We start from the raw sequence: 18,575 nt of genomic DNA on the forward strand, positions 1-18,575 counted from the left end.
ATAACTGGCGTTCCTCCCTTGTCGCTTTGTCACACATGAGGACTTTTACATCATCCACATTTCATCTCTAGCCCTATGTTCCTTGACCATGTGCAGTAATAAAATCCAATTGCATTCATTTGTGTTCAGTTTTTTTATATGCTAGGTAGGGTGAAATGGCATTTCCGTACACCATGCACAGGTTTTGATGTTGATTTCAGCCTGCTATAATGGCTCCAGGCCATTAACCCTCCCTGTCATTTGGAATGACATGTGCTCTTGAACATGGGAAATGGCTCTGCCCACACAACTTATGTGGCAGACTCACCGATCCTGCTGCCAGCCTCTGGCTCAGTGCACTGCCAATTCTCCCAATTAGACATCATTGCTGCAGTCAGACCATGTGATTCTAGGCAACAGTGATGCCGCTTTTAATATTCACATATATGCATTTTGATAAGAAATCTTTTTTTTTTTTTTTTTTTTATAAAATCACTATTTTTCCTGTTTTAATTACTTTTAATTTAGTAGTCACACCCTTTTTGGGTTCTTCCATTTATGATATCAGATTCAAAAATTAATATGTTAGAGATAAGTAAATGTCACAATCCAAATGATAGCAAGTTTGTATACATATATACTAATTTGTTGTCTTCAAATTTACAGTTGGAAAAGCAGTGATAGAGTATTGATATTGATATTTATTACTAGAAATATTGCAAATATCATTTTGGATCTTAAAAAAAGCAAGGAGAAAATTGCATTGGTAGCATCTCCCTGTATAAACTTGCTATTATGTCATTTAGTACAGTAAGAGCATGGATTACGTGAGACCATTATCACCTTAATGTAGAATCTTCTTCTTCACCTCAATGTAGAATATTCTAAAGATATTCAAATTAATATTAACTCAAATTAATATTAGAAACCAATATAACATAAGTAAACTGACTATATTACTCTGTTCTCTGCATTTAATTGTTCCCCAAAGGCAATTAATTTGTTCCACATCCTACATTGGTGACCAATGCTCCCGCTAAGCTGCGCGTTTGCGCAATCACGCAAAGCTGAACTGTAAATAAATTAAACACATTTATTTTATTTACATTTCAGCTCGGATTTTATTTCATGGGCAGCATAGATTTTCTGTGCGCGGAGAACGCCAGAGCAGTGTGCGATTGCGCAAGCGAGCAGCTTAGAGGGAACACTGTTGGTGACTGCCTTTAATTTAATTTGGTCACTTTGCATTAAAATAATAAATGCTTCCACTTGACATTAGGCTTCTGATTTCCAGATAATATGATTTCCTTGAATGCACTTTTTTGTCTTTTTTTGTCACCTAAAACCATGTGCTTATGCATGGTAAGAAGCAAGTACTCAGTGTTTGGGGAAAAAAAAAATCACGAAACACTCGGATATATCCACAATTTTCAGGAAAGACAAATCATATGGATGTGGATGATTTTGGCAATCATGGTAATTTGAACTGCATTACATTACATGCAAGCGATGCTTCTTTGTCTGTTTTGGTCTGAAGAGGTCTTGTAGGAAAGCCATACTTGCATTTGAATAAAAAATAATGTGCTTGTGTAAATAGGATGGTTCCTTTTACTTTCAACTTTGTCCCTGTATATCTCCTGAAAATTGTTGTAGTATAGAATTATAGTTATAACATGATCCAAATTGGTTTCACCAGAAAAACATGGAGAATACTTTGTTTATAAGAAGGTGGGTCTAGTTTATCAAAATAGTTCTGTCATTTTACCTACTTTTATGTATACCTCAGGGATAATTGATAAAGTAAAACAGCATTTCTACATGTTTTTAAAATCCCACAAAATCAGTCATCAACAATTTTAATTGTCGGATGGAAATCACTATGTTTGAAACCCACAGCAACAGAAAATGAATTGAAATTACAATTATTAGAGGGGGGCCGCTGCTAAGAGATCTTTTTATCATGCAAAATATATGGAAATCTCCCCAGCACTCTGTAATACTAAATGATAAATGCAGTATGTGTTTAGTTTTTGTCTGACATTTACTTTTCATTTTGGAGTTTGCAAACTTTTACCTCATAGCGTTGGATGTGTGAAGAGATGAGTTTTAAGGGTTTTGATCCCTTCAGTTTGAGCAGGGAAAATTAAATCTCAAAGAAAGTTGGACCGGTTGAAAGTCCAGCCCTTTGGCCAGTGCCAGCTGGGATTAGCTTCAGCCCTGTGAGTTTCCGTGTGCAGGAAAGTATTACAGTTTTTGAATAAATAAAATCATGCGTCTTCATCCACTACAGTTAGAACCGATAACCATCGATCTGCCTGGCAAAGAGGTGGACTGGGCCCTGATCACATGACTGATAAATGCGTGCTACCATTCACACCAGCAAATACGTTTCTTCAAATGACAAAGCATATTTTGATGAAAAAAATGGTGATGGAAAAATAGTGCCAAAATTAAAGCACAAAGTATAAAGTTTGTGGTACTGTACAATCGTTGTAACCTCCACTCTTGTCAGTAGGGGTACAGTTTGATATGTACATGCGGATGATATTAGCACCAACTTTTCATGTTTTGTTTGTCTATTGTATGAGAACCACTATCTTTTCATTACAGTCTCTGTATGGATGTCATGTTTATTACTCGAACCTCTTCCTCCTGTGGTGATACATGCTCCATTGACCCAAGAACTGTTTGCTGATATCATATTTTCCACTCAAGCCACACAGGTCAACCCCTCAGAACTGCAAGATGTGTTTCAGGAGACCTCCTCTAATATCTTCCAGATCAACGCTAACGGTAAAGATGTGCACTCACCTAAAAAAACTGCATGCATGTAGCTATGTTTCCATGTCCTCTTCTGTCTGTCCTGTGAGAACCACATTCAGACATTATTTAAAAACAGCATAAATTATATATTTGATGCATCTGTTGTGTGTGTGTGTGTATTATATATATATATATATATATATATATATATATACCGTATATGTATACAGTGGGGCAAAAGGTATTTAGTCGGTCACCGATTGCGCAAGTTCTCCCACTGAAAAAGGTGAGAGATGCCTGTAACTTTCATCATAGGAACACTTCAACACTTCAAACAGTCACACTCCAAACTTCACTATTGCCAAGACCAAAGAGCCAGAAAGAACACCAGAAACATAATTGTAGACCAGCACCTGGCTGGGAAGACTAAATCTGCAATAAGTGAGCAGCTTGGTGTGAAGAAATCAACTGTGGGAGCAATTCTTAGAAAATGGACATACAAGACCTCTGATAATCTCCCTCGATCTGGTGATCCACACAATCCCAACCCGTGAGGTCAAAATGACCACATGAACAGTGAGCATTCAGTAAGGGGACTTAGTGAATGACCTGCAGAGAGCTGGAACCAAAGTAACAAAGGCTACCAAGGTAGATCACTACGCTGCCAGGGGCCCAAATCTTGCAGTGCCAGATGTGTCCCCCTGCTTAAGCCAGTACATGTCTCGGCCCGTCTGAAGTTTGCTATAGAACATTTGGATGATCCAGAAGAGGATTGGGAGAATGCCCTATGGTCAGATGAAACCAAAATAGAACTTTTTGGAAAAAACTCAACTCTTGTATGGAGGAGAAAAAATGCTGGGTTGCAGCGGAATAACACCATACTTACGGTGAAGCATGGCAGTGGAAACATCATGCTTTGGGACTGTTTTTCTGCAAAGGGACCAGGATGACTGATTCATGTAAAGCAGAAAATAAATAGGGCCATGTATCATTAGACTTTGAGTGAAAACCTCCTTCCATCAGCAAGGACATTGGCGATGAAACGTGGCTGTGTCTTTCAGCCTGACAATGATCCCAAACACATCACCAGGGCAGCGGAGTGGCTTCATAAGAAGCATTTCAAGGTCCTGGAGTGGCCTAGCTAACCCTATAGAGAATCTTTGGAGGGAGTTGAAAGTCCATTTTGTTTCAGCAACAGCCCCAAAACATCACTGCTCTAAAGGTGATCTGCATGGAGGAATGGGACAAAATACCAGCAACAGTGTGTGAAAACCTCAGACTTACAGAAAACAATTGATGTCTGTCATTGCTAAGAAAGGATATATAACGAAGTATTGATGAACTTTTGTTCATATTTTTGACCAAATTGAACAAATATGATATTTTCCACCATAGTTTGTAAACAAATTCTTTAAATCAGATTTGTGATTTTTCTGGATTTTTTTTTTCCCCCCTCATTCTGTCTCATGATGGAAGGGTACGGATGATGAAAATTACAGGCCTCTCATCTGTAAGTGGGAGAACTTGGACAATTGGTGACTGACTAAATCCTTTTTTTTTTGTGTGTAGTGTATCTTTTTGAATTGCATTTTAAAACTGAGATGAAGAAATCGGTTTGAAAATTTAGGAGATAATATACAGCCACTGCTTTACTGATGAGAAATATATCTGTCAAGCATGTCTCTAATATTAGGACTTTCATGTACTGAAAATTATTTAGTAATCCTGTCATGTGTTATGAGTTTAGCACCTGCACTTATGCCCCTCTTTTTTTCCTCACAGTGGTCATGCTTGAGAAGAACCTTCAGTCACTCGGAACATCTAGAGATACACCAGAGCTCCGACAGAGCCTGTGAGTGACACAATCATACACAAACACACTTACACGCTTGGGGAAGCATACACAAACTCTGTGGGTAAAGGTTGATTCCTTTCTTGCATTACAGAAAAATACACATTTTCAGTGTTTTATTCTTCACTATACTGTAATAATATTTTTTCTTGTCGATGAGCTGCCAACAATGACCAGATTCAGCACTAATGGAATAAAAAGGCCAATTTTAAGATGATTGCATCTCTTTGAAATGCATCGTGCCCCTCTGTTGGATGACACATCACCAATTCCATTAAACTTTTTTTTTTGTTTTTTTAAACCAACCTGAAAACTAGCAATTTTTATTTTTAAATTCCCACTTTCAACTAGCAATACTGATGTTGGAGGCAATAATGCAACCAGCAAACAACACCAAATCATGCAAACTGCAGACATAGAAATGCCTCGTATGTTTCTCCAAGCTCTTTGTTTTTAAACACATTTCTCGGGTTCTGTGGTGGGGTAAAGAAGTTGAGACTTCTTGATTTTTATTTTCTTCTATAACTCCATTGCATAGATCACCAGGTTATTTTTATTAGTTTGATTTCTTCTTTAATGGCTACTTTCTGCTGATGCTTCTTGCTACTTAATTTACAAAGGTCATGTAAAAAAATATAAACCTTCCATAACCACTTCATAGGAAGATGGCTCAATTCACAATATATTGCACATTATGTATGGATTGCATAAAAATGGGGATCATTTTACAAAAGTCTGCTGTACATTACATCATAATGTGACATAATGTGAATACATAATGTGACTTTAGATGTATTCTTATTAAACATCACTTATGAAACATATGGAGGTAAACGCTGTTCATAAATGAGTAAGAGCAGTGAGTACGTTTCAACAGACAACAGCTTGTTGTTGTATTGCCATTTGTCTAATATAAATGGGGATACCACAGCAACTCTCAGGTAAATTTTAGACAAGTTATAAAAAATAAAGCCAAGCAGAGATTAATAAAACAAAACAAGAAAGTTTTGGTAATTTGGAGGAAATTATTTTTCATTTTGAAAATTCCAACAATGATCAAGATCTTTTTTCTGAGAACATGTTTTTCACCAAATCACAAACTCATTTTATAAATGTAAGCAAACATTTTTTTTCTCTTTTTTTCCAAAGGTAAATTGTATGATTACTGAGTCTAATTCATTTTTAGGTTTTTGATTTGCATCTTGTATTTTCTAAATAATTGCTACGGTTCAATAGGTTTATTTTTTATCCCATGGCTTTCTGTAGATCATTTTGCTGCACTTGTATCTGTCTCTGAGACCCTTTGGGTGGTCCTGACCTTTGTTTACCTTCTCTAAAGAAGAAAGACTATGATTTTCCTGACTTTAATATTCACTCGGTAGAAATTCGCTGCCAGAAGGAAATGCTTCTGCTAATTCTTGGAAAGATAAATCAACGATGCAAAGTACATAATTCACAAGATATCGTGTTCATGGTTGTCATACAGCAAATTTGCATGCAGATTTTCCACATTTATTGTCCATTCCGGTATAATATGAACACAAAGCAAATTTGACAGTCCTGGGAAATATAGAATACCTAAAGATTATGGACTTGCCAGTAATCTTTCACCAACAGAAGAGAGGGAAAGTGCACAATTGCAGTGACACAGGCAGCAGTAATGTAAAGTGTCGTCTGCTGCTGCACTACAGCCTCAGAGAAGATGGTGCTTTAGGGGTCCATTTCAGCCAAAAATGGTCTTTTCTCTAGTCTAGGAATCAAACTTTTACCTCCCCCTTCTCTTTATCTCCCTCAAACACACACTGTGCTACCATCCTGTCTTCAATCACAGAGCTACACCTGATCTTAGTCCAGACGGCCAATGAGTGACAGCCTTCATATGTGCCTGTGAATATTCGTGTACAGATTTAAAGATACATGTACATGAACATGCATCTCTAAAATTATTCATGACAAGAATGAAGATTAAAAAAAAAAACAATATTCAATAACAATAGTCAAGAGACAAGCTATTCTTGACCTTTCCATAGGTCAGACACTCAAATCTCAGTTCATAGATTTTGACCTGTCTGTGTAGTTGGGGAAATGCATGTGATAAAACGTCCAAGCGGATCAATGGGCAGCATCCTCTGACTCCCTTTATTGTTTCAAGCACATTTGGTATTCACTGGGTTTCTGGCTCTGTGCTGCTGCTGCACCTCGATCCGATATCATTGCAGTGTCTAGTGTGCTGCAAATACGCTATTACAGGCAATGTTCCCTCAAAGCTGCGCAGCTGCGCACTGCTCGCAGACTTTCAGTGGACGAGAAAACCTATCCAACGCAGTTTGCGCACTGCAAAGGAATTAGATATATAGAATTTTTTTCTGTATAATTTAGCAGTGTAACTCTGTGTATGACAGGTGTCCAGCCAATCATACAATACGATGCAATCACGCTTCGCCACAAATCACAGCACTGACAGTACTTTCGTATGTGCTCTGCCCCTACGCACTATACAACAATAATAACAGTGTGGCGGAGTTAAGTGCCGCAAATGCTAGCATTGCTAACAGTGCTAATGCTAACAATGCTAATGCCCTTATAATTGCAGAAAGCAAGCAGTGAAAAATGCGCTTCTTTTAAGTTGGAATGGCTGTCAGAGTATGTGCAAATAGAAAACAAGTAGTGAAACTGGGTGAGATTTTTTTCTTTTTCGAGTGAGAAAGGCCTCTTCTGCAAAACATACAGCAAAGCTAAAGTAGTAAGCAAGTTTTCTGATGGAAAAATATTGACTAAATGGAGGCTATGATCCCAGGCGTGATACTGGTGTGTGGCCACAGCGTGCACACCTAATTTTGCTTACAGTGGTCCTCAGTGTGCTCAAGGAGGTTGTCTGTATGCACAGACATATGAAAAATTAGAGGGAACATTGATTACAGGGCTCATTAGAATTTTCATGTCCTGAAAACCAAAATACTTTCGAAGAACATTCATCACTCAATAACTCCAAAAGTATATAATATAGTCTTTATAGGTTTCTATCTGAGGTACTCAGATTTTGTTTATCTTTTCCTGCATCATGTTGAACGTTTTGCCTCCGTAATAATTTCCTCATTTGTTGTTAGTGTTTATTAGATAACTCGTTAATTCATGCGTTTATGCCCTGTATGCTGGTACCCAGTACTTTCCCCAACAAATATATTGTGATGGAAACTAAGGGATGTGTCCTATCACCCCACGGGACTAGGGGCTGGGTGGGCTTTGTTAAGCCAGGGATATTGTTTCAATCCTAGAAATTCACACTTAGTGGTTGCTTGTTGGTGCTTGTTGAATAAAGTTTAAAGTCCTCCTTGGCTCCGCTATAATTTCCTCGCCAAGCATCACATTGATGACCCTGACATGATGATGTCTGAACTGTCTGACTCCACCTCAGCCATGTCGCCCCAACTCGCTCAGCTGGCCCTGCCCATCACGGCTGCCGGAGTTCTGGCAGAGTAACCCGGCTGTGTGGTTCCAGCCAGTCAAAGCCGTTTTCCACTTGCGTGGAATTTTGTCAGAGGATGCCAGTTACTTTTTGGTGGTCATGGTGCTGGGCCAGCAGACCACAAGGCGAGCCATGGAGCTGTTGTGCGATCCCTCTCCACATGATGCCCAAGGCCGATGGGTCGTGGCGACTTTCACCAGTTGAACAATGTTACAGCGAATGACCGCGGCCCCATCCCCCACAATCACGACTTCTCTGTGCGTCTGTTGAGTGGCACCATCTTTTCCAAGATGGACCCGGTGCTCGGATATCACCAGCTGTCCCTGTAGGCGGAAGACATACTCTAGACTGTAGTGATCATCCAATTTGGGCTTTTTACGTTTCTGCGCATGCCTTTCGATTTGAAAGGAGACACTCAAACCTTCTAGAGACTCATGGACTCATTGCTGGTATTTGGTATTTGTCTATCTCGATGACATTCTGGTGGCCAGCCTGTTGGCCAATTAGCACATGGAGCACCCGACACAGGTTTTCCGTCGTTTAGATGATCGTGGTCTCACAGTCAACCCAGTCAACTCAGTCTAAATGATAGTTTTGAATTGCTGGTGATTGACCTCTTGGTGCACCGCCTCAAGGCACAGTCCTGTTGCCTTCAAAGGTGCAAGCCGTGGCTGATTTTCCTCATCCTCATCCAAGGCATTGCAGGAGTTCTTGCGCATGGTAAATTTCTACAACTGTTTCCTCCCTCATGCTGCCCACCTCCTTCAGCCGCTTTGCGGTTTAGACAGGAGAAGTAAATGGTTGATTGGACATCAGAACGGGTTCAGGCTCTCAGCGGGGCTAAGCGCGCCCCGGCTAACGCAGCCCTTCTCATCCAGCCCACACCCACGGCTCCCATAGCGTTGACAAACGATGCATCTGACATTGCCGTTGGGGCTGTGGTGGCTTGGTGGGAGGCGAATGCGTGGTAGCCCCTTGTGTTCTTTAGGTGCAAATTATGGGATAGTGAGCGCAAATATTACGTTTTCAACAGGGCATTGTTGGCCCTGTATCTGGCGACTAAACATTTCCGTTTTCTTCTGGAGTGTCGCTCCTTCACGGGATATGTGGATCACAAGGCGTCGACTTTCATGTCTAAAGTGGCTGAGCTGTGGCCCGCTCACCAGCAGCTACATCTCGTGACCATTTCAGAATTCAAGACGGACATTAGGCATGTGGCTGGGAAGTCCCACTGGTTGCAGTTTGCCTGTCATTGCCTGTTGTTCGTGTGCTCTGTGCATGTCAGGATGGATTTCTCAGCTATGGCCACCGAGCAGCCTGGCGACGCGGGAGTCCTCGATCTGAAGTCGGCGCACACTAATCTCAAGCTGCAGGAGGTGGTTGTAGGAAGGTAGCCCTTCCCTCCTCTGTGACGTCTCTACCAGCCAACCGTCCGGTGGTTCTGGTGGCTTGGCATTGTTGGGTTTTTGACTCGGGCACCTCCCTCTCACAACCGGGGAGCCAGGTGTTAGTGAAGCTGGTGCGTATTAAGTTCATCCGGCCTAGCATTCATACAGATGTTAAGGACTGGGCGGCTGCATGTGTGGCGTGCCAGCGCACCAAGATTCACCAGCACGTTAGGGCAGCCCTCGAGATGTTTCTGATTCCGGCCAGGCACTTTGACCACATTCATGTTGACCTAATGGGGCCTCTTCCTCCTCCGCAGGGCTTTTCCCAGCTGCTCACTATGGTTGATCAAAACCCCAGGTGGCCAGGTGTAGTCCCGTTGTCCTCCATGACGACTGCGTACATGTCCCGGGCTTTTCTGTATTCTGGTGTTGCCCGTTTCGGCTCCTCTGACATCACTTAGGACAGGGGTCCACAGTTCATGTTGGCACTGGCAAGGTTTTTGGGGTCAATGGTACACCACACGATAGTGTACAACCCTCAGGCTAATGACTTCTGTGACCTGTTCTACTGGTTCCTCAAGGCAGCGTTGTGGGCTGTGCTCTCAAGTGGAAATGGGGGGAACGTATGCTGTCGGTTATGCTGGAGCTGTGTTCAGCCCCTAAGGACAACCTTAATGCCTTGCCCACCGAGCTGGTGCTCGATCAGCCGCTACAGGTCTGAAGGGGTATTTTTTTAGTCCGGAGAGTTCTGCTCCACCACCCCATCCGTTTGTGGACCATGTTGCGCCCTTGACTCTCAGTTTCCAGGCCCCTGTTTCCCATGGTCTTTTGCGCCTTCAAAGCTCATGTTGGCTCAGTTCCTGTTTGTGAGGCATGAAAGCCATTGCTTTTCTCTTCGACCCCTGTATGATGGGTTATTGCAGGTTCTAGAGGCGGGCCCCGAGCATTTTTTGCTGGACGTGGGCAGGTGTAGGGAGCATGTCATGCTGGATCAGGTGAAACCAGCACACGAGCTGGCTGGTGAAGTTTTGTCTCTTTTCTAGGCTCTCTGCCCAGTTCGCCCTCCGCCCAGGACTCCAGCAGCACTTCCGCAAGTCGAGCATCGGGTGCCTCCTGCCGTTTTGGCCGAAATGTTTGAATAAAGTTTAAACTCATCCACAGCTCCGCCACGATTTCCTCGCCAAGCACCACATTATGCATGTTTTGTGTTGATTAAAAGGTTAAAATGACAAAATATATATTTGGCCATGTTTAGTGGTGTGTGTGTGTGTGTGTGTGTGTGTGTGTGTTTGTGTGTATGTGTGTCTTGTGTGTGTGTGTGTGTGTGTGTGTGTGTGTGTGTGTGTGTGTGTGTGTGTGTGTGTCTGTGTGTCTGTGTGCAATAACACTGCAGTTAATCCTAATTTAAACCCGATACAGAGCCCTAAGGAGTGACTTGGTTTGGAAGTGGAGAAACTTGGGAGACAGCTCTCCAAAGTGTATTGAGTGGACGTGTCATTTTTACAACCAGTCTGTGGTCTATTAATTTGTTTTATATACACGCTTGAATTATTTAATTGGCAAATTTTGCTAGAAGCACCCAAATTGGCAAAGGTATGATGCTCATTTAGATCACATGAATGATCAAGTAAATTTGAGTTTGATGAGCTGTAGAGGCAGGAGACACAACAGGAATAAAAATGAATAAATTATCAAATAAAAAATCAAAATACGAAACCACTTACTCCTGAGAGAATGTAATTTATTTTCAGGTTACATGATGAGGGAAAAGAGTCAGTAAATTGAACTCAGGAAATTACCAGTGATTTTGAATTTTACTATCAAAAGAAAATGACTTGAGACATAACATAACCATGACCTGGCAATTAAGGGGACACATAGGAGTTGATAAAAAGTAAACAATTTATTTATAACAATAAATAATATAAATAAGAAATAATGCAAAAATATAATATTGCATTCATTACTTAGGTGTTAAGTTTGCAAAGTTTGTGTGTATGATTTAAAAGACCACTGATTTTAGTGAGAGTGCAAATGTTGTCCTGAGGTCTGAAATGGAAATAAAGGGAAATTAAATTTTAATGGCCAAGAAAAAAAAAACAGTCAGAGAAAGTCAGTCTTTTGCTAAGTGCTTTGATGCACATGCTCCGTTGGCGTCCAGACAGTCCTAATGGAGTGAAGACATGCAGGAAGATTCCCCAGCTTTCTCGGTGCATAAAACAATGTGCACCTTTTACATGTCATGTCAATGAGATAATGAGAGATGAGATGTACTTTAATGATCCCATGCTTGCAAAATTGCTAAGCAGCAGTAAAATATACAAGGACAAGACAGCGACAAGTGATCTAAAAATCCTTTTAAAAAATATAAAAAAATAAAATAAAATAGAATATATATATGTGTTGTCAATCCCATCATTCAGGAATCTATTGTTCTCAACCATATCCACCACCTCTGTAGAGGCTGTGCAGGCATTACCATCTTACTCCTGAAGTCTATCATCATCTCCCTGGTCTTGCTGACATTCAGCCTCAAGTAGTTCTGTTTAATCCAGTCTACAAAACTGTTTACTAGCATCCTGCAGTCCCTCTCCTCTCCTCCTCGTATGCACCCTACAACAACTGAGTCCAAGAATTTCTGTAAGTGGCATGACTCTGTGTTGGAGTGCAAGTCTATTGTGTACAGTGTGAAAAGGAAAAGAGAAAGCACAGTTCCCTGAGGAGCTCCAGTATCACTAATAACCACATCAGACCGAACGCTACCCCGACGGACAAGCTGTGCCCTGCCCATCAGGTAGTCAGTAATCCAGGTCACAGAGCCGTTGACACCCATTGACACGCCTAACAGCCGTTGACACATTGTTAGGCTTCTCGCCTAACACCAGTGGGTGAATGGTGTTGAAAGCACTGGAGAAATCAAATAATGTGATTCTCACAGTACCTCCTCCACCACTCGGGTACAGCAGGTAGAGCTTGTTGCAACAGGTAGATGACGGCGTCTTCTACACCTAAGTGATAGGCAAACTGAAGAGGGTCCAGCACCGACTTCACCTGCGGTGGGTCAAGACCAGTCTCTCCAGAACCTTCATCACATGTGATGTGAGGGCAACTGGATGATAGTCTTCCAGGTCTGGTGGCGACGAGAACCAGGCAAGACGTCTTCCACAGCACCAGCTCTTTCTCCTGGCTCAGGCTCAGGTTTTAGAGGTGCTTCAGCATCGGGGACAGCTGGCTGGCGCATGTCTTCAGAATCCTGGGGGAGATGCCATCAGGACCTGCAGCCTTACTCTGGTTGAGTCTCTCGAGCTGTCTCCTGGCCTGGTCTGTGGTCACAGCCACAGGGTGGCGGGTGACAATAGCCTCAGTGGATTGGCAGGCGTGATGGGTAGGCATACCGGTGTCCTCAGCGAATGGCGGGAGGGAATAGGTGTCAAGGAGGAGGAGTTTGAGAGGAGCTCCACAGGAGAGTGAAGGGGAGGTGTTCCTCTGGATGTGTGAGGGTCTGGACATGTTGGAATCTATTCAAGGACTGATTGAGCTCAGCAGTTCTCTCCTGGTCCCCCACTGGCTCTTCCCCTTAAACACAGTGATGCCTCATTTCTGTCCACACAGCCTTCATATTGTTCTGCTAGGCCTCCACCTTACTCCTTTAGATGTTCCTGCATGTCCTCAGCATGTCTCTGACTCAATCCTTCACTCTCCTCAGCTCCTCTCTGTCCCCAGACCTGATGGCCCTCTTGTTCTTGCACAATGGCCAAAGGAATATCTAAAATTATTGATTGTATATTTGTTTATTTATTTTATCTACAAGCTTGAACATGCTTTATGAATCTGTCCAGTCATTTACAGATAATCTGCAGAGTAAGATGGAACTCGAAAAAGTTTCTGCTAGACTATATTGTATATGAGGACTGGTTCAAAGTGGAAATAATGTTTGTTTTTTATTTATTTATTATTCACGCATATAACTTGATATATTTTGTTGAATGAACCAAAATAATGCATTTGCAGAAAAGGCATATTGTAGAACTACAAGGATTTTTTTATGACAACAAAAGGAAGTTTTGTTTTTTTTTAATTTTAAGTAGTGGTTTCTCAAGAAAATGTTCCTAAAAAGCTGGCTATACTGTATTTGTGAACCTAAATGACTAAAAACTCTCTTTAATTCGTAACCCTTTTTTTTATATTTCAGTTACCATAGGGTCTTTGAAGAACACTTAAAATAGACACCTCAGAAAACTCTTTGTTCAGCGTTTATGGTCTTTTTCCAATTCAGACATATCTGACAAAGTAATGGTGCAAAGGGTCTTACTTGGTAAATAATGACCCATTTTGTTTGTTCCAGAAAACATAAACAGATGAGAGTGGAAAAATACTGAGTCCGATTTTTACTATTTAACACTCTTGATAAAAGACCAACAACTTTGAATTTGATCATGTATGTATAGTGAGATTTAGGGATGGATGCAAGGAGCTGCTGTGGTTTTGTGAAGTTATGGAGAAAATTTAAATAAAACTTTGGAGATCATGTCAAGTAATAAAGGCTTTGATTTACACAGATTGTTTCTTCCCAAGGTTATGCATTTCTTTTGACTACAGCTGTTTTCAAACCCCTATCTTTGCATAATCAATTGACTCATGCACTTATTTGCATTTTTAATGCATTTTTTTGTTATTAAGGTTAACGATATATTTTGATCAAAGCGACTCAATTTTTAGAAAGTATTTATAAACAGTTTCTAGTTTACGATCGCATGAATAATGATGGAGATATTGATAAACCAACAGCTTGTTTATGTCGTTACAAGACATGTATAAATTCAAAATATGTATCCATGTCCAGAGAAAATCTTTCTCAAATTAGAGAGAGCTACAAATTCATTACGCTCTGCATACTTCTTGATGAAACCAAATACTGTCATAAAGGTAGTTACTGTTAAGCTCAGAAATATTTGGGCAGTGACACAATTTTTTTTTATTTTAGCTGTCTACAAAAACCTATTCAGGATACAATTGTATAATCAAATGGACTTAAAGTGCAAACTATCAGGTGTAATTTGAGATTATTCACATCCAAATGGGAGCAAGGGTTTAGGAATTACAGCTCTTTGATACGTAGCCACGTCTTTTTTAAGGGACCAAAAGTAATAGGATAATTGACTCAGAAGGCTGCAAAAAAATAACAAGGCTGTGTGGTCTCTTCCCTCGGTAACCTGTGAAGCAGTTAAGGCAGTACCAATGAAGCAGTTAAAAGATCTGGAGTTGATTCCAGTTGCAACGTTTTGTATTTGGAAGCTGTTGCTGAGAACACACAACATGCGGTCAAACAAGCTCCCAATGGAGAATGAAAAAAAAAACAGAAATCCATCAGAGAGATTGCAGAAATGTTAGAAGTGCCCAAATTAACAGTTTGGTACATTCTGAGAATAAAAGAGTGCATTGGCGAGCTTGGGAACTCAAAAAGGCCTGGTAGCCATGAAAGAAAACAGTGGTGGATGATTGCAGAATCCTTTCCATGGTGAAGAAAAACTCCATCACAACATCCACTTAAGTGAAGAACACTCTCCAGGAAGTCAACCATAAAGAGAAGACTTCATGAGAGTAAATACAAAGGATTCACCACAAGGTGCAAACCATTCATCAGCCTCAAAAATAGAAAGGCCAGAATTGACTTTGCCAAAAAACTCCAGAAGAGGCCAGCCCAGTTCTGGAATAGCATTCTTTGGACAGAAGAGACTAAGATCAACCTGTACCAGAATGATGGGAAGAAGAAAGTTTGGAGAATTGGAACAGCTCATGATCCAAAGCACACAACATTAATCTTGATCATGACCAAGAAGCTGATAAAAATGTTTAAGCTTTCCTGTCAGATTTGGAGCAAACTTCTATGACAACCACTTCACTTTGCTTCACCTTTACCACACCTACACATTTAATGTTCTGGGACTCAAACCCACAGACATGCAGCTTTAACAGGCTCCGACTAAAGGGTAATTTGAACTTCAAGATTAGCAGCTTACATAAAGTAATATTGTCCTTACCCTATATCCTACAGTCAAGACTGCTATGGGTCTGGAGCCAATCCCAGATGATATTATTCAAAAGGTGGGGTCTATCCTGAACCAGTTGCCAGTTGATCGCAGGGCCACATAGAGACAAGCAAAATTCAGCGTCTCATTAACATGTCTGGGCATTTGAAAAATCTTGAATAATATTGGCATATCCAGTCACTATTTTTTTTTTTTTTCATTAAAAAACGTTTGATGAATCTATTCAAATTGTCAGGTTATTATTCCAAATTACTGTCGTAATCTTTTTCTCTCAACTACCTTGAGAGACAACTACCCTTTCAACCTTCTTCATCTAAGCCTATTCTCTGTAATCTCTCCTTTCATGATAATTATTATATTTATACCAAATTAATGAATAATTTAGTTATATATATTTATTGCCGTTTGTGAACTGAAATACCAATGTATGACAGTGGGGAGAGCAAGTATTTAATAAACTGTTGATTTTTAACCTTTTCCCACTCATAAAGCATGTAGAGGTCTGTATTTTTTATTATAGGCACTCTTCAGCTGTGAGTGACAGAATCTTTTTTTTTCGTCTTTTGTCTCATAAAGCACAGTTTCCGACGTTTCAGTTTGTGTTGCCATTTTTCTGAAGTTTCAGTTTGTGTTGCCATTGTGTTGATGCTGACTTCTGTTTACAATCAAACACCTAAAATGTAAATGTGAGTGCGCGGCCTTGTCATTTTTTTTTCCTTTTTCATTGTGTAGATGGTAGGAGCCTGTCTCCTGAGAAATACATGGTCCTACGAAGTTCTGTGGAAAGAAGCAAGCTGGCTTGATATGAAATGTTTCAGAGAAGGGAAACCCTAAACCCAGCAAATAAGGTGGATGCTACTTTGACAAGTACCACCTACCTAAATACTGCTGTAACAAATTACACCCCTTCATGGAAACAGTATTCCCTAATGGAGTCCTTTTAGCAGCATAATACTCCCTGCCAAACCATCGAAATATTTCTGGAACAGTTTGAGTAAAACAGCCTGAATGGAGTTTTGACCCGGCTTATACATTTACCAGGGTTTAGTCCAATGATTGTTTTTTGGATTTTCTGGATAGAAAAGTGGAGGCCACACATACAAAGGAAACAACTTAAAGAATCTAATGTCAATGTCTGTGTTGATTCCACAAAACACCAATAGACTTATGGTTGCATCCACACAAAGGCCAAATCGTGAACCTACTATATTGACTAGATGGTAATAATGTTACAGTTAATTCATCAAAGTCAAAATCAGCGTTATTGTCAAATTCTCCACATGTACTAGACAGAGTCACTTTCCCATAGTGACCTAAGTTTAACAGAATTATAGAGTGCACATTCACAGTGAAGTGCACAATAAACAAACAAACTATAGAGTATAAACTGCACGCAGATATAATCTACTAGCACTGAGGTGGAAGAAGATAGAGATTTAACAGAATAAAATCTGAAATTTATGAATATATGTATTTTGAATTTGAATATAGCGAGTAGCGGTAGTTATCTGTACAGTCTAGTACAAATAACAGTCATTAAGTAATACCACACAGTGGCAGGTGAGAAATGAAGTGGATTTAAAGGCATTAAAAAGTCAGCATATAGTACACAAAACAGTAGCGGCATGATGGATTTTACCGTAACCATGCAAAAATGGCAATAGTGCAACGTGCAAAATAGTGCAATATATTGTCAAAGTCCAGTGTTTTGGGGTCCGTCCCATGAGAGTGGGGCAGAGTGGAGGTAGCGTGGAGAGAGCTCGACATCTTGTGGGAGGGCAGGAGGGAGTGGGATAGCGGGGAAAGCGTTCAGTATCCTGACAGCTTGGTGTATGAAGCTGTTGGTGAGTCTAGTAGATCGGGCACGGAGGCTCCAGTACCGTTCTTCCTGAGGGCAGGAGGCTGAACAGACTGTGTGCGGGTTGGCTGGCATCGTGCACAATGGAGGAGGCTTTGAGGGTGTGGCGGGTGGTGTGAATGTCTCTCTGGGAGGGAAGTGTGTCACCGGTGAGCCTTCCAGTAGTGCTCATGATGCGATGTAGAGCTTTTTTTGTTCCTCATCTGGACATGAGAAATATCAAGGGTTTTTCAATTAGTCATCTACATATAAATGTTTTTATTCAGTGTGATGCATTTTTTGAGAGGTGTCTTGTTTAATGACAGCTTCCTGTAAACTCTCCCATTTGCAATTTGTCAACAAGTGTTTGTGTCGGTGGGAACTAAACTAGATGCATATTCTTCTGGTTTTACTTTAGAATATTCTTTGGAATAACTGGTATCAAGGAGACTGAGGGTCTATTACGGCCTTCTCGAGTAACTGTTTAAAAATAAATGAACAAAAACTTCTACAGGTAATTACCACTGCTCACTTGGTGCTCACCAACCTGCCAATTTCATGTATTTATTATTTCTAAATCATCGACATGTTTTTACCTTTTCCAAAATTGCAGGCATTGGTTAGGGATGATGGTCATCTTTCAAATATTCTGAGTTTAAAAAGGCTGCCTAAGCTTTGTCCATCCGTGGGTTGCCTTATCTCTCAGTCAATCAGCCGCCATTGTCATTTTATCATGTCGAACAACTTACACACCAGGGAGCAAAGCTGTATTTCCTTCTTGTTTCTTCCCCATGATGCTGTCACCTGCTCCCCCTGCTGGACAGTCTTTCTATGATTTTTTTTTTTTTTTCAACCTGGCAGTTGTGTTGTTAGTCATGGAGTCTGCAAAGGAGAGCTATTTCCCTCTTGCTTGAAGCATGCTCGCTCTTCTTCCTGGTTTTGCATTTCATAAAATTTGGTCTTTAAAACACAAGCTCTATCCCCGATAAGTGTTTTATCATTAATTTATTTACTGTCTCAAATGACCTGGGCATCTTTTAATTATCATTGAGAAGGGCCTATTTCAAGAGAAACTGTCTCCCTGATATGAGAGCATTATCGCTAGTTCTATATTTAGTTCATTTTCATCTTGATGAGGGGAAGCTACTTTTTAGGATTTATGGAAAAAATGTCATTCTGTTACTTTAAGGTGATTTTATGTTCTCTGAAACTTACATTTTCTTTATCACTCTCTTTTTCT

At 40.5% G+C, this 18,575-nt stretch overlaps 1 protein-coding gene across 1 annotated transcript in view; it reads left to right on the plus strand.

Annotated features, from left to right (window-relative positions):
• The window catches only part of tsnare1 (T-SNARE Domain Containing 1), a 138,079-nt gene that overhangs the window by 47,120 nt on the left and 72,384 nt on the right, over window positions 1-18,575 (plus strand). Inside the window, exons 3-4 of the mRNA XM_086154904.1 lie at window positions 2,695-2,772; window positions 4,525-4,594. Of these exons, the coding sequence (XP_086011030.1) occupies window positions 2,695-2,772; window positions 4,525-4,594 (148 nt within the window). The remainder of the gene's footprint in view (window positions 1-2,694; window positions 2,773-4,524; window positions 4,595-18,575) is intronic.

Source organism: Fistularia commersonii, chromosome 11 (genome assembly GCF_037954325.1).
Source record: "Fistularia commersonii isolate RoL2024-O1a breed Wild chromosome 11, RoL_Fcom_v1.0, whole genome shotgun sequence".
Classification (NCBI taxonomy): domain Eukaryota; kingdom Metazoa; phylum Chordata; class Actinopteri; order Syngnathiformes; family Fistulariidae; genus Fistularia; species Fistularia commersonii.